The 25,455-nt window shown below is 46.3% G+C and overlaps 1 protein-coding gene across 1 annotated transcript; it reads left to right on the top strand.

Annotated features, from left to right (window-relative positions):
* Positions 1-1,802: 1,802 nt before the first annotated feature.
* Positions 1,803-11,739, top strand: LOC127055046 (neuropeptide Y receptor type 2-like). The gene is made up of 2 exons (XM_050961618.1): positions 1,803-2,057; positions 10,153-11,739. Exon 2 carries the CDS (start codon positions 10,199-10,201, stop codon positions 11,360-11,362), a length of 1,164 nt encoding a protein of 387 aa, XP_050817575.1. The 5' UTR covers positions 1,803-2,057; positions 10,153-10,198; the 3' UTR covers positions 11,363-11,739.
* Positions 11,740-25,455: the final 13,716 nt, after the last annotated feature.

The raw sequence follows: 25,455 nt of genomic DNA, 5'->3' as shown, positions 1-25,455 counted from the left end.
ACAACTTACAGATGAATACACTAATGCCTCCTATCCGGAAGGGTCCCAATGCACTGGGCAGATGTAAGCCCTGGAACAGTTGGCAGACGGCACACTGCAGAGGTGATGCAGAATACATTAAAGCAAAGCATACACTGTAGCTCATCAGACTTGTTTCCTCACCTGACCTTGGTAAGCGGAAAAGGTTCAGCAAGCGGCATTGTTTTTTGTGTCTCCTGGGCTGACACCGATCAGGAGCCATCAAGGGACGTCTACATTCAGACCTGAGTCTTCTGCAAACCAGAGCAGAGCGTGGACCCCAGGATGGAGTGATTAGGTGGCCTGACTCTTCAACTGGCAGAGTTCAGGCATGCTGTGCGTGCCACAGGCCATATGAAAAGTGGAGCTGCATGTGCCTGTCACATTTTCACCCAGCATGGTGGCAGAGATGAACAAGCATCATCCTTAGGCTTGTGAAATGATTACACATCAGCCTGTAGCAGCGGCCAGTGTAGATCAGGCCTGCTCACTCCCCGCACTGTGTTTATTACTGTTCAGAGTTATATTTTTGCTAAGGCACTCAGAGGCCTTTGGGACAGCTGTCTAATACATTGCTGAAAACATATTGTGATTATATTGCAGAGCAATAAAGAATCTCCCCATGCATCCATTTACTGACTACTTGGAAGCTGTGGGTGACTTGGACAGATTCAGGAAAGGGATGTCTCTGGTATGGACACGTTTTGCCTTTCCTTTCTCTGACTGGCCTTTTGGGTTTTCTCCTTTTCCCTTAGCACACTGGACCTCTTTGAGCAGGCACAAAAAACCCCAGTTTGATACTGTTCGGCTCCTGATTCTCCACAGTTGACCAGAGAGAGGAAGCACAGCCTGCCAGAGCCAGAGCCATGCCACAATGGCTTCTTAGTTGAAGTGTCTCAAAGCAGATGCTGGGTCTCCTTCTCCTCATTCCCTCACTCCTGCATTTTCTTGTCTAGGTCAGCCTCCTTTCTATTGGCTGGCCACCTATGGGACCTTCAGCAAGACTGGAAACCCTGTCCCCTCTGCTACTTCCCCCATTCTGGCTGCAGGATATTCTGCCATGCCCTACAATTCTGCCAGGCTAGTTGTTGCAGGAACACCAAACTTTTACTGTCGTGACAGGTCACCTCTCTCTTTCTTGAATTACGTCTCTTTGGGGTTTTTATTCCAAAAAGGAATAGAAAATGTAACTCCACCAACCCCAACACACAGCGATGCCTGTTGTATTAATGCAGACGCATCTGCACTAGACGATAAGCTCCTGGATGCAGAAATTATTCAGTTTGGACAGCACCAGGCACACGGAAGGCTCACTTAGCTCCCTAGCTCCAGTTTCTGAAAAGGGACAAGCAGTTGCCCTGTGGCTACTGCCATTTCAGACCATTATTATTTATACCACTGAAGCACCTAGATTGTGCTAGGTACTGTACAAACACAGAGGAAGAGACATGTCCAGGCCCAAAGCACTCACAATCTATACAGGCGAGACAAGAAAAGCACAGAACGAGTGGAATGAGATTTGCCCAAAGTCAGGAGCAGAGCCAGGAACAGAACTCTGGTCGCCTCATTCCCCAGCCACTGTCCTGGCCACTAGACCTCACTGCCTCTCCCTGGGATGGGAAGATGATATGATGGAACATTTCAGCTTCTTCTCTCCTCCACTGCAAGAAGCCCCTCAGTGGCTGAACAATGTATGAACAGCAGCAGCAGGCTCCCTCCCCCTTTCCTGTTTGTTAAAACACACACACTCCTCTTCTTTCTCTCATTCAGTATCTAACGGAGCATCCAGCTTTGTGTGGCAGGGATTGTCAGTCACTCTCCTGGAGGAAGCTCTGAGTGCCTGCAGGCTGGCATGTCAAACTGTTCCTCCGGGATGAAGCACATTCCAGGAGCACAATCGTCCACATGATTTTTGTTGTTTTCCAGGAGTTAGTTTTAGAAGAAGTGCTTTAATCCTGCTTGCTATAGGTTGAGCCACACGGAAAGAAAGTGGAAGGGACAGATCCCCATCCCAAACAGCGATGAGACAGTAACTCCAGGTATGTGGCTTTGCTGTGCCTTCATTACTGAATTCAGAGAATGCTCTTGCATTTGCCAGGTGGGTTGGGAAGGGCTCATTCTTGGTGCAAAGTGGAGATTTGGTATGTTTTGTCCATGGCAGAGTTTAAGTATCATCATCCCGGGGACTGATTTCAGGCGCTGGCAGCACTGAGATATGGAATTAAGAAGGTGTGTGCAGCAAGCAATACTGACAGGAGTTTTGAGCTGTTCCTGAGCAGAAGCAGGGAGCCTGGGGAGCAGGATGCTCAGAGGGAAGAGGGGATAGAAAAGGGGAGGTTGGGGGCATCTGCAGAAACGAATCACAAACCTACAGAGCAGAGAATGGCAGGTGTGGATATAACGAGCTGCTGCCTGAGAAATTCTGCTCCCTCCTGTAAATCTTTCCCTGCATCCTCTGATAGAAACCTCCTTTATGCTGGTTTCCATTGTCATTTACGTAGGAACACGCTCTTGGTATGCTGCTGTCACGTCAAGGTTGGGTGTAGAATGAAAGTCAGGGGTTGCTATCTTTCCTCCCTTGTTGCATATTGTTTTTAAGAGTGGTTGCAGCTCCCGTGGCGGGGTAGACTCTTTCCCATCTGCTCCTCAAATGTGTCCAACCAGAAGCTGAGTTACTGCTACAGGTTTGGTGGAAGTAGGATTCTAGTTTCTCTCTTCCAACTTTCTCTTCAGGGCTTCTCGTCTCCTCCTCCATTATCTGCTGTGGTTGCATCTCACTCCTAGAGCAGAATCATGCCGCACACTCCCCAAACCACAGCTAGATCCTGGCACACAACCAGCACATCCCTTCTCTTACCTCCTGCAGCCTCCCACAGGTGGTGCAGAGAAAAGCATGTCAGGAATCTGCTTCCCCATGCCCAGCCAATCTCTGCCACATGGCAATGTTGGAGGCATTCCTGCTACAGGCTTTCATGTCTGCAAGGGGAATACCAGGTCCTTTGTCTTTTTCCACAGGGCTGGGAATGGCTGGGAATGACGTATGTGTGAGCTTCTCCACAGCCAGTACTCCTTCATCATTCCCTACTGGGTCTTCTGCTGGGACTAGAGTGCCTGTGAGCTCTTCCACAGCCAGTTCTTCTGCAACATTCCCCCCAGGGGTTTCTGTGTGGGGAGAACTAGGGCTGAAGTATAGATGAATGTCCAGTACAGCCAGTGCGGGAATCACCTATTGCTCCTCCTCTTCTGAGCCAAGTAGCTGGCAGCTCCCCCAATCAACTCCCTTGCACCATTTCCTGCAGAAACTTCACCTGCTCCTTTGAAGCACCCTAACTGTGAAAGTATGAACGCATCATGCTAGGAACCTGCAGGTTCCAGTATGGAAACAGGAGGCCCTGCGGTTCTTCCCTTCAGTTATGCTTCATCACTTGAGCAACTCTAGGTCATCCAACTCTTGACCTCTACATCTGTTAGGGCTGTTTTAGTGCTGTTTTTATCCTCTCTCCTCCACCCAGGGGCTCAGTCATGGAGTGACGAGGGATTATGCTGCCACCTTGCTGGCATGACATTCCCCAGAGTTTTCAGAATCAATTAAGAGTCAAACCTGGGCCCACTGGGTTTCTGAGCACAGGAGGAGCCAGAGTGCTGGAGAAGAGGCCACTTGATGGTGCTCTTGGATTCCCGTGGCTTCAGAGTGTTGATTCAATTTCCAGCTGCCTGACTTCCCTTGATTTTCCTCTCTGTCCCCTAGTCTCTCCCCTCCCCAGGAAGCCCTATCACTGTTCTGCACAATATGGGGGCCTTGTGCTTCTCCAGGATCAGATGATATTTTGCAGGGAGCAAAGAGCAGAGTGGAAAGTGGGCAGGTTGGGAGGGTCTCTCTCTCTCTCTCTCACACACACACTTTGGAGCAGACCCTCAGCCAAGAAAAGCATCATAGCTCCTTTCGCTGAAGGCCATCTGCTACTGGCCAGTCTCAGAAACAGGATCTGGTCTATATGGCTCATGTGTCTGATCTGGTTTGGCAATTCTTAGGTCTAATCAGGGACAGCGGAAACCTAGCACGTTATTGCTATATAATTTCTGGAAGGCAGAGAGAGGCTCAGACCCCAGAGTCCCCCTGTAGTGTGGTCCATAATACTCTCTGGTGTTGCACAAGGAAGGATAGATCCAGCTCTTGCAGAGTCCCCGCTTCAGGCAATGACTCCAGCATTGCTGCCCCTCATCACACGGTAACCGTGAGGTCTGTCTGAAGTAGGCAAAGGGAGAGTTGGTCTATCCTTTCCAGGCATTGGTCTATCCAAGCCCTAACTCAACTTTTATTTTTTTGACCTGATGAGCCATTATGGAGAGAGGGCACAGCAGCAATAGGACCATGACCAGGTACATGAAAATACAAAAGTTATTAGCAGTCCTTTGATTCCTTATGCCCCAAGCCAGTAGCAAAAAGAGACCATGTGCAATGTTAATCAGGACAGCTACTCTAAGACTGGAAGCAGAGAGAAGAGTCTGGCTCCAGGTGGGTCCTTTCCTTTCCTACTTTAAACCTAATGGTGACGGGCTTGCGACTGCAGAGGGCCTTTGATCTAAGGGTAGCCTTTGCCATTATCCCCCTCCCATCTGCTCCCTTTGCCCCCCTCATGCTCAGAAATTGCTGGCTGGAGCCACCATAATCTCACTACGCACTGCTTTTAATTAACCAGCTCTGTTTTCTGTCTCCAAAGGGAAAGACTCTCCCTCTCCGTCTCCAACTACCTCATTTTTCAGGAAATGCCCTCTGCTATTTCTCGTGTCCTGTCTCTGTATGGATCATGTTCACAGCCTGGACACTCACTGAAATAACATATAGATCTGAGTCAAACCATCCAGGTGGCTAGTACTGGGGGCTGTACAGTGCATTTCATGGGGGCACACTCACCTTGGAGGTCAGGAAGCAGCATTGCAGGGATTCTTCCCACTCCAGAACTGCCTTTTGGTGGCCAATCTGGTTCTGCAGTAGAGTTCTTCTGGGTTACTCAGCCAGGTCACACTTAAAGTTCAGTCCCCTCCTAAAGCAAGGAAAGTCCTCCTGCTGTAATTGGTCAGGCGCCAAACTGGCTTCTCCCAGTCGGCCTCTTCAGAGTCCTTTGCCTGGGTTCCCCAGGGCTGGCAGCACAGTCCTTCCAAATCGAACAGAACTTGACAGAATTTCACACTTCCTTTGCAGAGCAGCACCTGCCAGGGCATCTCCTCCAGCTCCTCAGTAGAACTCAAAACTATAAATGAAATTAAACACTATTGAAGCATATTCCACCTCGCTACAGGCTTGAGCCTCTCAATCTTCCTGAGCTCCTTTTCAGCTCCCTATTTCTCTTGCAGAACCCCAGCCCAGATTCTCTGGAGGCTTTGCTCTTGCTCCAAAGGCCTATCAAGGAGTTAGCTCTGCATCTCAGCTCAAGCCAGAACCCAGCTCAACTGCTGTCCTCCACAGTCGGTTACAACTGTGCTTTCTTAATCCCTTTTAGTGTGAGGCTTGGGTGTTTGCCATTCTAACACCTGACCTCATTAGTCCCACTCCGTCTGGGTGAGATGCAATTAATTACCACACAGGTAGGGCTGGCCCTATTTCCCCTTTAAGGGGCCGGTCACCTTAAAGTCACCTATGACTCTTCCAGGTGTGCAGACCTGGATAGTGAGGTCAGACAGGCAGATAGTCCAGGTCATTTAGAATGTGAATATTCTGGAACTGGATTTCGTTGCCAACTGGAGTGGACTCTAGGTCTAATCTCTGAGAGAAAAGGAACCTAAAGTAGGTTGCATTGCTCAGCTGGGATAGACTGTGGCTGCAGACCTGGTGGATCCTTTGAATGGATGCTAGGCTGGGATTTTTATGCATAACTGGAAGCTACAGAACTCCCAGTTGTGGCTGCATTTCCACCAGAAATGCTTCTATTGCATCCTCAGTCTGGTTCTGTCCTGCCTTGAGAACTGGGGTGCAGCCATTCAGGGCCGCTGAGAGCGGGTTTGGGCCTCACTGAAAAACATTTTTCGGGCCCCCCAGCAAGGGCAGACCAGCTAAACAGGGCTGACAAAGCTGGGGAAGCCAGGCCCCAGGCCCCCTTCCGGACCCCTGGGCCCCGGTAATTTGTACCGGCTTCCTCCCTCTCGTCGGCCCTGCAGCCATTAAAGCCCACACTGTGCCCAGTGTCACCCTCCCACGTTCCCATATGGGCAGGAGATAGATTGTTGCACCAAGGAGTGGAGACATCCAACACCCCAGTTCTCCTTATTGGGGGTAGCCTCTCTCTCCTTTGGGCTGCAGTTGCCACACTGAGTGTGGCAGGTCTTCCCTGAAGCTGAGGATGAACCATGAAGCATCCACATACAGGACTATTATTCAGCCCCAGCAACGTGCTCAGTGATGTGGTGTGGTCCAATTCCCAAAGGGGTTGAGCACAAGCAGTTCCCAGTGACTTCAGTGGGATTTGTGGGTTCTCAGCACCTCTGAAAACCAGGCAGCGCTCAGATCTTTAGCAAGGGCCTGGGCCACCAAGGACACTTGACCTGTGCCTCACCCGTCGAAAGGTACACTCCTCTCACAGACAGCTAGGTGTATATCTCTACCCCTGAGGTCACCTCTTGCTCCCCGCAGACCACACACCTTCCCCAGCATGACTCTGCCTTTGAAGAGACAGAGATGGTAGGTTTAATCTCAGCAGTGGAACAGATCTAAATAATTCTCCTGTCAGAGGCACAATGTTGAATATATTCCCAGTTGTTTACGCTAGTGAAAGAGGTCTGAACAGCACATGGGAGTATTTCTGGTTCTGCCGGCTCACTTGTCTGCACTGCTATTGCTTCATTCCCACAAAAGTAGTTCCTAGCTCCTGAGATCTCTCCATTTAGCCTGGCAGTTTTGCTGGGGTGTGGGTGGCTTGCTACCCTAACTCCCACATCCCAATATGCATTTAGGGGGCTGTTTGATTTCTCATTGGGATGAACCTTGGTACATGAGCTGTTGACCTAGAAGCAGCCCAAATGACCTTGGAACAGCCTAACGGTGGGGTTTTTTCACCTTCCTCTGCAGCCTGGGGCCCTTGGTGGTTTGAACTAGAATCAATGGGGGATTCTCCGTAACTTGAAGTTTTTAAATCATGATTTGAGAACTTCAGTAACTCAGCCAGAAGTTAGGGATCTACTGTAGGAGTGGCTGGGTGAGGTTCTGTGGCCTGCGACGTGCAGGAGGTCAGACTAGATGATCACCATGGTCCCTTCTGGCCTTCAAGTCCATGAGTCTATGAGTCTAGTGCGGTTTTGCCTCTTAACTAAAATCCCTTAATTGGTTTTTAATTATTGCCCTTTGAAAAGCAAAAGTCCATTAAGACCTTTTATGGTTGAGGCAAAACAGCCCTAATGATTATTATGTTCTGGCTCCTCCCAGGTTGTTTTTATCGCTAGTCTCCAACTGAAGAAAATAGCTTGATTTTAAATAGGAAACTGTGCAGACAGTTGGCAGCTGATGTGGGAAAAAGAGAAAGGGAAGGGATGATGCCAAGGCTGTGAGTAGATAGCTAGTTAGATGAGTCCATATGGGGCAAGATAGACAGCAGTAAGGAAGCTGAGAAAGCCTGTAGTGAAAACATGTCCATCATTTATTCTGTTTTCTGCATCAGACTTTGAACTGTAACTTTGCTCTTCCCTGCTGCAGTTTGACTTTGGCTCAGCCCAGCACCTGCTACCTGAAGAGAGCTGGAGGGGGCTTTCTGAGATGCAGGGAAGCAGTGGGGCTTGGTCACTACTGCAGCATGCTGCCCATTGATCGGCAGCTTTGTTTCCATGGAGGCTTGTGCAACAAACTGTGTCTCTCAGCGTTTTCTTTGTGCACTGATCAATGCATTCTCTATGGCCCAACTTCTCCCTGCTCAGTTAATGTCTCCATTCGGTGCAAGGGCAGAAGCTTCTGTGGTGCGAGCTGCTAAACCAGCTTCTCTTAGTTGTCAGGGATGAGCAGGTGGCCCTAGGGTTTTCTCTATTGTAGTTAATGGGTCCTGCAGGGAGAATAGAACAGTTCCAACAAACCTGCCTGTGGGTTTTTTCAGTTGGTGAAGATTTAGTAGACAAGACTAGTTCCAAGTGGGGTTACCCTCCCGTTACCCCACCCAGCCTCATGTTACCTTCAACACTGACTTATCACCCTCATTACCTTCCTTCCAGCCTCACCTCCTGTGACTATGGGTGGAACCTTTCCCCCCTGCTGCCTAGGGTTACCCTTCCTCCTGACCTCTCCCACCTTAGATATGGCCCCCATTACCATAGTATGTGAGCCTCTCACAGCCTTTCGTGTATTTAGCCTCCCAACCTCCTTGAGAGCCCAAGCAGGGTGCTTTGATCTCTCTTTGTACAGCTAAGGAACTGAAACACAAAGAGGCTATGTAATTTGTCCAGGGAGCATCCTCACCCCTGGACCATCCTTTCTCCCTCACTTGCAGCTGTGTAGAATTTACTCGGTCAATGCACCGTTTTTGCCTAGATGAGAAAATACTACAAAGGCAGAGAATCACCTCCTCTTGGTCAGACCAATGCAGCCTCACTGAAACTCATCAGTGCATTGGGATTGCACTGATTTCACGGAGAGGAGAACTTATCCTAGCGTCTCTGCCGTAGAAACTTATCCTAGCATCTCTGCCAGTAGAGCCACTGGTGCCAAAGTTGTAAATGCCAATAAAAACACACAGACCGCAAGGGAGAGCGCAGCTGGGACCAGTCTAAATTAGGCTGTTCTCCTTCCCCTGGGCTTCCCAAGCAGCATAACTTTGCAGCCATCAGAAGAGATTCCTGAAGCCGCTCCCAAGGGGAGCTATGATCCTTGTTCTGAGGAGTGATAAACGAACACCCAGCTATTTATTATCCATTACAACATAATTGCAGCCTCATTTACCATCATGAGGGCCATTATTTTCTTCCATTTGTTTAAGGAACTAGCTTAACCACTGCACATTTCCCATAAAAACTCAGAGTCATCCATTCCTCGGGTCATATTGTTCTGAGAACCCTGCAACTGTGGCTGTCAGGTAGGATCTGCTGAGCTGCCCAGAAGGAGATGGTTCGCTGGTTCCTGTAGAAACAAACATGAAACTTCGAACAATTCATTTGAAAGGAGGACGATAAGATGCCATGCAGCTGCTTCTTCCTCTGAGGGTGCACTCTTTATTTTGCATCCACATTTCATTTCTCTCAGTCGAGCGGCATTAAAACCCTTTTGCTCAACTGGAAATGATTCAGAACAGAAAAGTTGAGTGGCAAATTTGCAGACAATGTTATTTATGCAACTCAATTGATCTGTTTTCCTAACCAGCACTTTGTTCAAGTGTTATTCTCGGATCTTGGCCCCACATTTGGGTCTGAGCAGGTGGTGAGTGTGACCCCTGCTCACCGCTATTCACTTCTCAGCTGTGGGGGGTTCTGACAGAGAAAGGCTGGTGGGGATTTAATAGCTGTGTATGAATTTTATGCTGCTGTGTATGTACGGAATAAACCCCCTGCAGCGGCAACGTTCTCTTATTGTGATAGCAACAAAATTCAGCATTGGCTTACGGAGTTGGATTGGCCCTGTGTCATCATGCACAATGCTGCCAGAGGCACTTTCATGTGAGATGTTTGGGCTCGTGCACCTTTCGGGGGAGAAGAGGGCTCTTTCTCTAGTGTAACCATTTTGAAAAGCACAGCAGGCCATAACAGGCAGGGCACACAGAAGTGTACTGTAAGCTGAGCTCTGTCTTGGTCGCATCGGCATAGAGAGTGGAAGGACTGTTTGTTTGTTTGTTAAAAAAAACATTCACTTTTAAATAAATAAATAAAATCTGAAAAATTCATTTGGGAAATGGAAGGGGCACTGGCCTTTCCTTGGTGGTTAGTATGAATTTTAGCGTATGTTTAAAAGAAGGTCTAATGGGGATTAACATCCCTCTGAGTGGCTGTGGTAACTATGTATGGAAACCACAAGTTTATCAGGGAGTAGGGAAAAGTCAAGGAACGTTACCGCTGCTGCTGCTTCATTTGAAATGACAACCTGGATATGCCACTGTGAATTGAAGTGCTTGAAGCTTCTCTCCTGTCTGAAAGGGTCTCACTTTTACTATTTCACTTTTACTCTTCCAGAGGTGACATTACAGACCTCTCCCCATCCTGAAAGGACACACCAGACATGGGGCTGCTGAAGCAAACCAACAGCACCCTGGTGATGGAGGAACTGGTTCTGGATGAGAAGCTGCCACTAGGCTGGCACTCCAATGGCATTGTCACTCCTAACCAGGGTCTCCAAGGTTCCAGCAGCATCATGATGGACAGTACCAAGATCCTTGGGGTCCAGGTCATATTGATCGCAGCTTATTCTTTAATAATTCTGCTGGGATTCATCGGCAACTCCCTTGTGATCTATACGATAGTGAAATATAAAGCCATGAGGACTGTAACCAACTTCTTCATTGCTAACCTGGCCGTGGCAGACCTCATGGTGGACACTCTCTGTTTGCCTTTCACCTTGGTGTACACGCTACTGGATGAGTGGAAGTTTGGGGCTGTTCTTTGTCATCTGGTCCCTTATGCCCAAGCTTTGAGTGTCCATGTGTCTACTCTCACCTTAACTGTGATAGCTCTGGACAGGTATAGATGCATTGTTTTCCACTTGGACAGCAGGATCTCCAAGAGGCTCAGTTTCATGATCACAGCCATTACATGGTTGACTGGTGCAGTCCTGGCTGGCCCGTTGGCCATCTTCAGAGAGTACAGGCATGAGGAAATCCCATCCATCAACCTCAAAATAGCAGTCTGTTCTGAAAAGTGGCCTTCCGGAAATAACAGAGATGCCACCATTTATAGCCTTTCCATGCTCCTTCTGCAGTACATCCTTCCACTTGCCATTATTTGCTATGCCTACATCAGGATCTGGTTCAAGCTGAAAAATCATATCAGCCCCACCTCCAGCAGCGACAGCCAGTGCAGGAGGAGGAAGACAACAAAAATGCTAGTGATGGTGGTGGTGGTGTTCGCAGTGTGCTGGCTCCCCTTCCACATCTTCCAGCTTGCCATCGACCTGGATTTGGTGCTCATCTTCCATGAGTACAAACTCCTTTACACTGTCTTCCATGTGGTGGCCATGTGTTCCACATTTGTAAACCCCCTGCTCTATGGGTGGATGAACAAGAACTACCGGAATGGGTTCCTCACGTTCTTCAGCTGCCACAACAAGCCTGAGAGGATCTACACTGATGGTTCAGTTAGACGCCGGTCTTACACCTTCAAGGCCACCACTTTGAATGGGAGCATCAAGCACTCTGCTGGTAATGGGCAGCTGCCAACAGAGGTATAGAGATGAGAAATCCATTATCCATAGGGGCAGAGACTGGTTGACCCTGAACAGTTCCTCCCAGGACTGATACCTTTTAGAGGGAAATGTTGTGTTGCCAAAATATTGTAGCTACCATAGCCAAATGGAAGCACCTACTGTATCTATTAAAACAATCAATTGTCCATTCTGTCTTATGAAACAGGTTAAGTATTCTGTCCTCTTAGTTCTGCGCTTACTTGTCCATAAGTACAGAGAGCACTGTTTGTACATAAGCATGGAAACGTGTTGTACAGAAGATATTTCAATTTAAAAAGTGAGATGATTCTCTTCTGCTATGTGTTGTGAAAAAAGCTTCCATTCACTGAAATAAGATCCACCACCAATATGGAATCTATTGAGACTAGTGCACATTAAATATATTCTTGTATCTGGTATGTACGTGCTCTTCTTTGAACCTCTTCCTCTGGACTCTTATTCCTTCCTCCCTAGACAATGATTCCAAACAAGGAGAATCCCATTTTATCCTAGAAATAGAAACATTTAGGATTCTGCTTACTACTGTTAAACTCACAATCAGTCTTGGACAAGCAGGATTGAGCAGCTGAAAGGTAAAGCCATGCAACACATAAGCCTGTCCCATGATTCTACATTTCCAGCCACTGCAGATGGGTCACTTGTCCAGCATTACCTCTAAGAGGAACTACTATTTCTAGAAAGGCTGAGTAGTGGCAACAGTGTAATCAGTAGTTTGTTCCACGTCTGCTTAGTTTAGGCAAGGATTTAGGAGACTCAGTGTGGTGTGGTGACATTAGGCAACACAAGCTGTGTTTAGTTAGTCTGGGAGCCAGAGAGCCTGTCATGGCATAAACCCCCACTCTGAACGTTAGCGTCCAAAAGATGGGGTACCAGCATGAATTCCTCTAAGCTCAATTACCAGCTTAGTACTTGTAGCGCTGCCACCAACCAGGAATTCCAGTACCTGGTACACTCTGGTCCCCGCCAAAACCTTGCCCGGGGACCCCCAAGACCCAGTCCCTCTGGATCTTAACACAAGGAAAGTAAACCCTTTCCCTCACCGTTGCCTCTCCCAGACTTCCCCTCCCTGGGTTACCCTGGAAGATCACTGTGATTCAAACTCCTTGAATCTTAAAACAGAGAGGAAAATTCACCTTCCCCCCTCCTTATCTCTCCCCCTCCCAGACTCTCCCTGAGAGAGAAAGTAATCCTAACACCGAGAGAAATTAACCTTTCTCCCCACCAATTCCCTGGTGGATCCAGACCCAGTCCCCTGGGGTCTCACCAGAATAAAAAAACAATCAGGTTCTTAAACAAGAAAAGCTTTTAATTAAAGAAAGAAAAAACAGTAAAAATTATCTTTGTAAATTTAAGATGGAATATGTTACAGGGTCTTTCAGCTATAGACACTGGGAATACCCCCCCAGCCTAAGTATTCAAGTACAAATTAAAATCCTTTCAGCAAAATACACATTTGAACTCCTTCCAGCCAAATACACATTTGCAAATAAAGAAAACAAACATAAGCCTAACTCGCCTTATCACCTAGTACTTATTATTCTGAGCACATCAGAGCCTGTATCAGGGAGATTGGAGAGAAACCTGGTTGCACGTCTGATCACTCTCAGAACCCAAAGAGAGCAACAACCAAACACTAACAGCACACACAAAAACTTCCCTCCCTCAAGATTTGAAAGTATTCTGTCCCCTGATTGGTCCTCTGGTCAGGTGACAGCCAGGCTCACTGAACTTGTTAATCCTTTACAGGCAAAAGAGACATGAAGTACTCCTGTTCTATTAACCCTTAACTATCTGTTTATGACAGAGCCAGTGACACTGATGTTGTGGCGCTGGCAGACCAAGAGCAAATGTAGGGAAGGGAGAGCAGATGTGGGAGGGCAGATCATGAACAACCTCTGCGTGGATCAATTAAGCTCCTGATCAGGATTATTGACAGTATTGCTTTCATCCAGTCTCAGAGATGTGGGTCTCATTCCCCAACATCCAGAACCACTGATCATTGAGGGAAATGTAAGAATCACTACTGGAGAGTCCTTAGCAATAACCCCATTTTCTATAAACAATGCCCTACAAACAATGAGTAATTAGGGTACAGTCTGTTTAGAGTCAGATTTAGATTGTATATTAATGCTCTAGTTTTGAAGGCAGAACTAACATGTTAACCAACCCACCATGACAATATCCCTGTACTTACGTTAAGGGAAGTGGTACAGAAAAAGACGTATTCTTTAAACCAACCCCAACATTTTCCTCTTTCAGGCTGTGTCAGCTGGAGAAGCGTATTTTTAGCTTTCCCATCAAATGAGACTTGATTGCCACAGTGATCTTAACAGCTCGTCATTTGTGTCATTTGAAGTTAGTGTTCATCAGAGCGGAAAGTAACTCTGCAGAACCCCGGAAAAGGGACTTGACTTACCTTCTAATTGAAAAAAAAAAAAAGATTTGTAAGTCTTCAGGGGAACAAAGGAAAACAAATAAGAGAAAGATGAAAGACCACAGGAATATAGGATTTGCCATATTGGATCAGATCATTGGTCCATCAAGATTGGAGTCCTGGGAAGCTTGGGGGGAAAAATTGCTAAATGACTTATTCGTGGGTCTTGTTTTCCTACCCCCTCCCCATCTTGACCAGGCTCCAGCCATGCTTGCTCCTCAGCTCAGCTTCGTGCTGTCACATTAGATTAGTTTCCCCCCGTCTTTTCATTCCTCCTATTATTTGCATTAATTTAACCCCAGCTGCAAGGAGGTATAAAAAAGTCTGTAGGTGGCACATTATTCTTTCCAAACAGGGGGACCATTGCGCTGCAAGTCATGGCAGCAAGACCTCACTTACCTGGGCAGAGGGTCTGGTGACAATTGCTATGAATAATTGTCATAAAACCTGGCTGGCGGCAGATTTTCTAAATCAAACCCTGTGCGATTCTTTTTAGAGTGCTTGGGAACAAATGGGGATTCTGCTCATGAATTTAAGCTATGTTGTTTGGATAACAGGGGCATCTTCTTTATACAGGAGCAATCTTGGCAAAATTCTTTGCTCTTTAATGGATTTGTCAGTTCTGTGATTCATCTTCCAAGGAAATCACTATGTATCTTCATCAAACCAGAGGGTAACAAAAATGTTTATCTTCTTAAAGGAGGCTTAAATGAGTGGCAAGTATTCAGTTTTACCAACAAACATTTCATAAAGCAATTTAGCACTCAGTAACATATGTCACAGTAAAACATCAGCAAGCCAGATTTTGGAGCAGATCATTCTGTCAGCTGAGAAACATGGGAAGCCAAGTTGCTTTCCTAAGTGCTTGCCAAGTGTCTTGTCCTGTGACACTACACAGCATGTCAGACTGCAGAAGGATGGAGATGATGACATTATGAATGACCATTTAATTGGAGCCAGGTTTTTAAATTAAACATGGGTAAATAATTCAATAGGCCAGGGGTCGGCAACCTTTCAGAAGTGGTGTGCCGAGTCTTCAGTTATTCACTCTAATTTAAGGTTTTGCGTGCCAGTAATACATTTTAACGTTTTTAGAAGGTCTCTTTCTATAAGTCTATAATATATAACTAAACTATTGTTGTATAAAGTAAATAAGGTTTTTGAAATGTTTAAGAAGCTTCATTTAAAATTAAATTAAAATGCAGAGCTCCCTGGACCAGTGGCCAGGACCTGGGCAGTGTGAGTGCCGCTGAAAATCAGCTCGCGTGCTGTCTTCGGCACATGTGCCATAGGTTGCCTACCCTTGCAATAGGCCATGGTCCTTCACAAATAAAAGCTATTGTTGTTGTTTATAGGGGAACTTTCATTCTGTAGAAAACTTAAGAAAGAAAACTATTTGCTCTAATATAAATATACTCAGCAAAGTTCTCTTTGCTTTACTAATATGCTTGTAGTTTTATTAAGGGATTTCTTTCTCTCAGCTGTCTGCCTTTTTATTTTTATTTTTTTGGCTACTGGAAACAATAGCCAAATTGTTTACCTTGCAGTTAAACATCCATGGTTGGCCTGTGTCATCTGACTTGGGCTTGTGGAGCTCAGGCTACAGGGCTGTAAAATACGTGGTGTAGATGTTCAGACTTGGGCTGGAGCCTGGACTCTGGGACCCTCCCCCTTGTGGAGTCCCAGAGCTACAGCTCCCACCCGAACCTGAAAGTTTACACAGCAAATGTTACAGCCCCGCGAGCCCAAGTCAGCTGACACAGGCGAGCTGTGGATGTTTAATTGCAGAGTAGACATAATCTTAATACACAGTACCACATGTGCACACAGGGTTTCTGTGGAAATCGCATTCCTACAAGGAGCGAAATAGACCCCTATGACTTCACTGCCAAATCAAATAGGACAAAGTGAACACCAAGGGAGCAAAGTTCTCTACCAAACACATATACACTGGGTAATTAACCAGCATGTTCATAACAATTATGACAATCCATGGAAAGGTGAATAGATTTAAGTTTACATAAAGAAGACACGTGATATGATTCAATGTTCCTCCAGTGTAACCCTTGCCTATGAAATTACACTAGTTGCATCATAAGCCCCACAAAACTTGTAAGCAGCTACAATGCAAGTGTTTAATATATTTCCAAAGCCCAGAGGTAGGGTCATCTGTTCCTGCTCTTGTTGAAGTCAATAAGAAGTTTGTCACAGACTTTAGTGGAAGCAGGATGGAGTCGCTACATAACGTCAGTATTGGTAAAATTGCAGGACAACTTCTCCACATTTAGTCCTCTTTCCTATTCCAATCTGAAGTTATTGTGTAAATTTACCAATTCGTAACGTTATGAATGCCAAAAGAACATTGGAACCACACCGAAATGGCAACACAGTTTGGAAACAGCTGTAATTGTTAATAATTGTTGTCTCTCTCTTACAAAGTCTTCCAGGGCTCTCAGAAGCCCAAGATTTCCTCATCATACCACCATTCCGCAACAAGTCCATATAGAACACAACACAGGACTAATAAAACAGCATGGTTGAGATTTTCAAAGCAGTATAGGGGATTTAGACACACAGCAGCTACCTTATTGGGAAGTATGTGCCTAAATCCTCTAGGCCACTTTAGAAAATCATATCCCATTTGTTTTCCAAAGCAGATGTCATTAAAACAAGTTAGTTTAAGTGTAAATATAAGAAACATAGGTTTGGTTTTTATTTTTCACAGAGTATTTGGGGGGCATATCCCTATCAATATGTTGCAGGCTGGGTTCAACCAGCTTGTGCTTATTTGCCTTCACTGGTGGAAGGGTTGGTAGATTGTGAAAACAAAAGTTTGTCCACCAATCTCACAACAGATTCCATGTTTAAATATTTTCTAAAACTTCTATGGAAGACTTTGGAGCCAATTCTCTCCTCTCATTTGTTTTCCACTGTTTGGACTCCACAGGCTTCAGTCAGAAGAAGGGGACAGTTGACTGGGGGGGATCAAAGGGAGACAAGAGTCGTCTGTGGAATCCTTGTGCTTCCACATTAACTCTTTGCTCATGCAACCCCTCTTTCTTGGCAGCTGAGTTCCACTGGAGCTATCTGACAGCTATCCTGGAGCCCTTCCCTAAAGGGGGATCCCCATGGGGGCAGGGAGGAGGTCTGGCAAAAAGAAACAAAATCCCCCTTCCTATGTGCAAATCCCAGCACTCATGGAAAACCCTCTGCGGGGTCAGAGAGGGAGGGACTGGGTGCTGCTGCACAAGGATTGAGGGAATACAATCAGGGCCAAAGAGAGTTTCACTTTTCTGAGCACTAGGCAGCTGTCGGTAACGAGTGCTGTGGAGATGCTAATTAGAGCCGCGTATAATCTAGATTCTTAATGCCAAAGCAGAGCAGTTGAGTGTCTATTGGAGCTTGCTCTGCCCTTGCACGTCAAAGACTTTGCTCCCGTCACATGGCTGATTTGGGAAGGCATGGGATGTAGTGATCATTCAGATGGAATGTTCTGCAACAGGGTCTGCCTGTCTCAGACCTTGTATTAGGGGTCCACTGGACTTGGAACCAAATATTCCCAACGGGCCTCTAGGCTAGAGAGACTAAACTAATCCCCCTTTGAACATTCACATTGCAGTAAAACTTGGTCCCTCCCTTGACGAGTGAAAGCCCAAACAAACAAAGTCAAATGGCTTATATTTTACCCCATAAGCTGTTCGACGTGGTCCCAGAAAACATTGCCTTGGGTTTTTAGCAAAGGCTTTGCAGGAAAAACAAACACCATGTCAGGAGAAATAGGCCTGATCCTAACACGCAATGCCCTGCTTCAGAATGAGGTCACTGATGGCTCAGAACTTCACCTGAAATCAGGTATTAAGCTTTCCATTTATCAGTGCTTATTTGTTCTGGAGCCAAATTAACCTTTTGCTTGGGCATGAGCTGCAATTTTGGTGCCTTTTCTTCTTGGAATTGTTGTTGTCTGTGGATCTATTAATTATGGGGGCTCTTGGGTTTCCAGAGGCTTTGTTTTCTAAAAAAAAAACATTCTGGGCCAATTTTGGCTCTCAGCTAAAGAGGTGTAAATCAGGAACAACTCCAATGATTTCAAAAGAATTACTCTGGATTTAAAACTGTTGAGCAGAATTTGGCCCCATGTGTTAGAACAAACAGAGTTTCACAGCCTTCTTTCAATTCCTCCCTTATCTATTTTGAGGTTCTTCAAGTGCCAGAAATAATATTGCATACTCCTGCCAGAGCATTTATCTGTCTCTTGAGCTTATTTCAATGAAGAGATTTATAGAGGAGGGGCTTGAGGGGAAAGAAGATTTTTAAAGCTTATAGTTATCTCTGTTCTCAGTGTTTTGTAAGTTAAAGATAAATCAGACAAAGACAAAGTCACTCTCACACACAGCCCCATTTATCTTCAGACATACACAACACATATTTAATTAACTACTCAGACACCCCGCAACTGGGTGCAGAAGTGACGTATGTGTATGGGATTGAATGAGGCTGTAATTCTGTGGGACGAAAGCACTTTGCCTCTGCTCATAATAATACCATTTTGTCACTCGTGATTTCTATTCACCAGAAGATGCTTTCTCTGACTATATTATTTCAGAGCCTGTGCAGTCTAGTGAGCAGAAAGGGAATAGTGCAGACATCTCCTGGTGCTCACAGGAGGAGATTGTCATATGGTCCTTCCTTATGTATTTTTTTAATTTGGCTTTCAACACGTTAGCAAAGACTGAGAACAGTAGACACGGAAGCCTTTTGTTTACCACCAGTTTATTCAAGTGCCTCGGCATGGAGTCCATACAGGGTCACTCTGCTAAGCCCCTACACACTTTCAGACACCATCATGTTGCAAGAGTGAATGGGCAATCATCTACTGGCTGCTTGTCCGCTCCAAAGACAACCTGAACATAGGAGGAGGATGGTATCAGTCAGGCTATAAGATTACAATTTCTGAAGTGTTAGAAGAGGTGGTGGAGTTGACAGAAGAATTTTCTTGGGGAGTGTGTCTTTGCCATTGAAATGCTGAGCAGATACCACTGTCTTTGTGTATCCCTGAAGGGCACGAGCACTAATAACTGAGGTTTTGTGAAGTCCAGAGCCCAGGAAGAACAGGATCGCTACCACAAGAGAGACTAGTAAATTTCTTAGAGGGCTGAATTGTGCTCTCAGTTACTGTAATAGAGCAGGGTATGTCTGTATCAGATTACGAACTCCATTTTGTATTATGTGCTGAACATATAATAATTGGAGATATACCAATCTCCTAGAACTGAAAGGGACCTTGAAAGGTCACTGAATCCAGCCCCCTGCCTTCACTAGCAGGACAAAATTTTGCCCCAGATCTCTAAGTGGCCCCCTCAAGGATTGAACTACAACCCTAGGTTTAGCAGGCCAATGCTCAAACCACTGAGCTATCCCTTTCCCACAATATGTCTAAATTTGCCCAAGGGCAGCCTATTAGGGTGTATTCCAGACAGCTGCCCAGCCCTGGAGCAGTGCTTGGCACCCTTCTGAAGGACTATCTATCACTGAGAAGCCATCAAGGCAGCAATCCAGAGGCATCAACTTTGATTGTCACTCAAACACAGGCCTATCAATGGACCTTCTACACAGGGGCCCACATAGTGGCTGAGGGAAACATGACTGGAAGGGTTTTGGATCTCCCCAGTGGAAAGTGGCTGGGAGGGTGGGGTACTTCTCTGTGCAGAGTAAAAGACTGACCATCGCCACATGTAAGGAGGAAATATAGGAGAGTGAGACCAGTGGGGATTCTGCCCTGTCTGGACTCACAAGAAGAGGAGAGATCAAACCAGGGGAGGGAGCATCTCAGGACTTTTCTTTGGTTTGTCAAAGATCTGTACCTCTGCGGTGCTTTCAGAGTAAAGTTGTAGTGGGTCAGAAATTCTTTTGCGAAGCTTGTGTTCCTTGCCTGACTACCACGTTATACCTGAAGGGGTTACACAAGAAGTCCAGAATGTCCCTAGCCCAAGTGGAGCTCTAGGGGTGCATTTGTCAGTAACAGAGGTGGCTTGGAGGTCTCAGACACCAATTTTGTGGTCATGGGGAGCTGGATGGTGGCACCTCCTGTCCCAAAGGAGGGCATCTGACAACATGTCTGAGGTTGGGTGGCTTATATTCCCAGAGCTAGAAACAGTGACTAGACTCTACCCAGACCCAGTTGGCTTGGAAGTACAAGGCACTCAGCGACTGAGTTCTCTTACAACAGGGTGACCATACATGGGGTATTGGGCCATGTTTTAATAGCTACATCTCAGCAAACCTGACTTCACAGGACTCCAAGGGTTGCACAAAAGGGAAGGTAAAATCCCAGCTCTTCTCAGCACTAACATCTATTTTCCACACAGAAGTTCAAAAATCTTTTGGAAATTAAACAGGAAACCATGAGGATGGAAAAAAACAGATGTGACGAAGTTCCTCCTCTACCTTGGTGGGTCCTGCGCTTATTGGCAGATTTGCTCACCTCAGTGATCTTCCCCACAGTCTGGATCAACTCCTCCTGTGTCTGATCAGGAGTTGGGAGGTTTGGGGGGAACCCGGGCCCATCCTCTGCTCCGGGTTCCAGCCCAGGGCCCTGGGGATTGCAGCTGTCTATAGTACCTCTTGTAACAGCTGCATGACAGCTACAACTCCCTGGGCTACTTCCCCATGGCCTCCTCCAAACACCTTCTTTATCCTCACCACAGGACCTTCCTCCTGGTGTCTGATAACGCTTGTACTCCTTAGTCCCCCAGCAGCTCACCCTCACCCTCACCCTCACCCTCACCCTCTCCGTCTCCCTCTCCCCCTCAGCTCCTTGTGCCTCTTGCTCCCAGCTCCTCACATGCACTTCCTCTCCTCTAGCTCCTCCTCGCCTGACTGGAGTGAGCTCCTTTTTAAACCCAGGTGCCCTGATTAGTCTGCCTTGATTGGCTGCAGGTGTTCTAATCAGCCTGGCTGCCTTAATTGGTTCTAGCAGGTTCCTGGTTACTCCAGTGCAGCCCCTGCTCTAGTCACTCAGGGAACAGAAAACTACTCAGCCAGTGACTAGTATATTTGCCCTCTGTCAGACTCCTGTACCACATTGGCCTGGGTCTGTCACACAGAAGAGAAAGCTCAATTGGCCATTCTAGCAGTTGGTTAATTGGCGTTTATATAAATCACTGCATTAATGTCAATTACTCCAATCAAGCAATCTGCATGCAAAGCATGAAACCTGAGAACCCACTGACAGCTTTCTGACTCATCAGTCTATCAGAGAAATTCATATTTGATAGAGAGAAGTTTACTCAGGTCTGAGTCACAATAGTTTGGGTGCTGATTGGACCTGAGGGCCCATTTCCCTATTGTGTCATTATTATACCAGTTCTACTGCATGCAGGTAATTTACTCTTATTAAGTTTCTGAATACACAGAAAGAAACAGTAAACTGCAGGGGATAGAGAGAAGAGATATAGAAATGATACAGGGGAAGGAGGGACCAGCTTATGAGACAAGATTGAAAGAACCAGCTCGCTCGCTCTGCCAGTTGAGAGTTAAGTCATGCCTACACAACAAATTTTGGTGGACACAAGTTATGGCAGCATACAGCTGCTGAAGTCTGTACTTGGCTGCTTGCATTACCTCTCCACATACTCACCAGGAGTGCATATGTCAGTACAAAATGCAGAGCACCATGGGTAGGTATCCCAGTGTGCCACATGGTGCCATCTGGCACAATGCTTTTGGGAACTTTTCACAATGTATTGTAGGACAGAAATGACTCTCACATCCATATTACATAGTCTTTGTGTCTTTAAAAAAAAAAATCCAACAAACCTGTGCAGTATTTTCTGTGTCTGCCATCTCGGACAGATGCATGGAGCATGCAGAGCTCTGCACTATTCTCATGAACACTGCAAATACAGGACACATGCAGACCCACAGCAAGTACTGCAACAAAGGGGGACAGAGAATTTCTGGGAGGACAGTTTGCTGAGGGACATTGCAAAAAACAATTCAAAATTGTTGGTGGCATTCAGGGATCAGCTGCAGATGGTAGCACACTGCTTATGGGCCCCAAAACGAGGACTGACTGGTGGGATCACAGCGTAATGCAAATTTGGGATGATGAGTAGTGGCTGCAGAACTTTCGGACACAAAAGGCTACACTCCTGGATCTGTGTGCCAACCTCCCCTCAGCCCTCCAGCGCAGGGACACTAGAACAAGAGCTGCACTGACAATGGAGAAGTGAGTGGCAATCACACTCTGGAAGCTTGCAACACCAGATTGCTGCCAATCAGTAGGAAATCATTTGGGAGTTGGAAAATCCACCATAGGGGCCACCGTTATACAAGCACGGAGGGCCGTTAATCGGCTACTAATACACAGGATTCTGACTCTCAGCGATGTGCAGAAAATAGTGGATAGATTTGCAGCAATGAGATTCCTGAACTGCAGTGATAGACAGCACACACATCCCTATTTTGGCATCAGCCCACCTTACCACAGAGTACCTGAACTGCAAGGGCTACTTTTCTATGGTCATGCAAGCGCTGGGGGATCACCAGGGATGCTTCACTGGTATCAGCATGATGGTCACACTTTAAGAACACAGGACTGGTCAGAAGACTGCAAGCAGGGACATTCTTTCCTGAAGGGTGGATTATTATTGGAAATATTGAAATGCCAGTACTGATTCTGGGAGACCTGGCCTATTTCTTGCTCCCCTGGCTCATGAAGCCATACACCGGCCACCTCAACAGCGCCAAGGAAAGATTCAACTACTGGCTACTGGGTGCAGAATGACTGTTGAATGTGCTTTTGGTAAACTGAAGGGATACTGCTGGTGTTTACTCCCTAGATTGGATATCAGTGAGAAAAATACCCAATGATTAAAGCTGCCTATGTTCTGCGTGATATCTGTGAGGCAAAGGTGAACAAGCTGCTGCCAAGGTGGAGGCGGAAGGTTGTCTGCTGAATTGAACAGCCAGACACAAGGGCCGTTACAAGAGCTCAACGTGGAGCTATTGAGGGAGGCTTTGAAAGGGCACTTCAACAGTCAACTCCAGTAGTGTTCTACGCTAGAGTGTCTCTGGGCCTGGAGCTTTGAATGATGCTAGGAATTATGTAGTGCTGTCCATTTATAAATACAGCTGTGTTTTCTTGAACCTACAAATTCAGTGGTGCTTGCTGTATGTTTACAAGTGCTTTGAACGTTTTTATGCATTCTGTAATATGCATGGTGAACTAATAAAGATAATGTTATGGTCTAAAAAAATAGAAATGTATTGAGTGGCAAAAACAGTGCAAAACCAAAACCAAAAAGAAAAAATACAATATGCAAAAAACATCAGGCAACGCAAACAAGCTTTTAACATAAATGGAATGGAATTTTAAAAATGGGAAGGCAGAAAACACTTCTGTCCATTTCAGTGCGCAAATGTCATCCACTGTAGCTACTTATAAACCAACCACAGTTCTCACAGGTCAGTGTATGTGAAGCAGTGTATGTAGCTTACCTGGCTGTCCCCAGGTGTGGAGCGGAGGGGTAGAGATGCAGTTTGTGATGCCACATGGCGTGATGGGAGGTGTAGTGAGCTGCAACCATGGAGTTCTTCAAGGACTGCAAAGGGTGGGCCGCACGTTTTCATTCATGAAAACAGGATCTCAGTCAGGCTTGGCTGAAATGCTACAAAAGACTTTGGGGAGAGATAAGCTTTCTCAGACAGAAGGTTAGCTTGGTAAAGTAAGTTTCATCTCTAGAAAGTGTGTTATGATGAGGGATAGCTGTGGGAGGACTGGTAGGGTCAACATAGATCATGCAGCATCTAAACTTGCACTGTGTTGACCTCAGTAGGTTGGCAGTGGCTCCATGTTGTTTGGGGAGGTATTTTTATTGTGTTGCCATAACGGGGTGCTTACACTGGCAGGAGACAAATTTGAGTGTAGTCACATGCACAAATAGGTTGTCACAATGCAACCTATGTCAACCTAATTTTGTAGTGTAGACCAGGCCTAAGGGAGAGTCTATCTACCTACTAATGTTTTAAGGGTAAACATCAAGGCTTGAACACATTGATTAGATCAGTGGTTCCCAAACTTATCCCGCTGCTTGTGCAGGGAAAGCCCCTGGTGGCCTGTTTTGTTTTCCTGCCGCGTCCGCAGGTTTGGCCGATCGCGGCTCCCAGTGGCCGCGGTTCACTGCTCCAGGCCAATGGGAGCTGCTGGAAGTGGCGGCCAGCACGTCCCTTGGCCCGCATCGCTTCCAGAAGCTCCCATTCGTCCGGAGCAGCGAACCGCGGCCACTGGGAGCCGCGATTGGCTGAACCTGCGGATGTGGCAGGTAAACAAACCGGCCCAGCCTGCCAGGGGCTTTCCTTGCACAAGCGGTGGCACAAGTTTGGGAACCACTGGATTAGATGATACAAGGGACTAAAACAAGTGAAACAGAAGGCTAGTTCAGGAACACTCTGTGTAATTGTTTCAGGTAATTTTTAGATTAAATTAAAAGTTTTCAAACATGGGTGACTAAAGTAATCTAGTTACATATCTGGCCTCCATTATAGAAATATCTAAGCAAATCACAGTCTTCAATGTGTTTATCCCACAACACCCCCTTGAGCTAAAGAAGTGTTATCATTTGAATTGAGACATGGTGGTCCAGATCCACAAAGGTATTTAGGCTCCTAGTGTTCATTGGAGCCAGAGAGCCTAAGTGAAACGCCCAAGGTCACCTACAGAGTCTATGGCAGAGCAGAAAATTGCACCCAAGCCTTCCAAATCCCAGGTTGGTGCCCTTCACCATTGCACCAACCATCCTGTCTGCTAGGCTAAACCCAATTTAGGCATCTCAGTGAAAGAGGGCTGATTCTCCCAGGGCTTCAGCAGCCACTGATTTTTGGAGAGCTGTGATTACTCAGCAACTCTGAAAAATCAGTCTGTGCATCCAGGGAGTGGCAGGGTCTTTGACCCTCTCACACAGGAAGGTCTCTCATGACCTGACCAAGCATAAGTGGCTGTCCCAGTCTGCACAATCCTGATCTTGTCTTTCCAACGTGATTGGCTGTGTCAGTCTCTAGGCTCTTCCTGCCTTGTGAAATAATCCCTCATTATGCCATCTCCACCCTGGGGAGGCATTCTGCAGCAGAGTTTGCACGTGCTCTAATCCAGCTGTTAACTACAATCAGTACACACCTATCAAAAGGAAATAAGTCAGGTATTTTCATTTAAAAGCCATAAGGGATAAGGTTAAATCCTGTGGTCCCATAGACATGGGCACACAATGCCATTAAGTCCCTGCCAGATAAGCAAGTGTTAAAGTTTGATTTGTTTCTAGACAGGACCTCTATTATTTAAACTGTAAAAAATACAAAATCAGATTCGTTAGCTGGAAGCTCATCTCCAACGTCAAGAGGCAGTCAATGGGTAAATTGACCTCTGCTAATGCATTTGAACAGCAATTCAGCATATCATTCCAGTTTCGTTCACAGCTTTGCTGTGTGAAATACCATTTTTAATTCCAAGCCTGGATGAAGGGCCGCAGTGATTTCAGTGAACAAGGCTCATTTCTCAGGGACAGACCTGCAATGCCCAATTAACCAAACCTAATGTGGGAGAGTTAGTCTGGCAAGAACTGATTGAAACTCTAAATTGCCTGAAGAGTGC

This window comes from Gopherus flavomarginatus, chromosome 7 (assembly GCF_025201925.1).
Source record: "Gopherus flavomarginatus isolate rGopFla2 chromosome 7, rGopFla2.mat.asm, whole genome shotgun sequence".
Lineage (NCBI taxonomy): Eukaryota > Metazoa > Chordata > Testudines > Testudinidae > Gopherus > Gopherus flavomarginatus.
The sequence above is the reverse complement of the archived record's forward strand: the minus strand, read 5'-3'. Positions and strand labels throughout refer to the sequence as shown.

Bases quoted from the DNA above. Each gene is read 5' to 3' on its own strand.
- LOC127055046 (XM_050961618.1), top strand. From the start codon at position 10,199: ATGGGGCTGCTGAAGCAAACCAACAGCACCCTGGTGATGGAGGAACTG.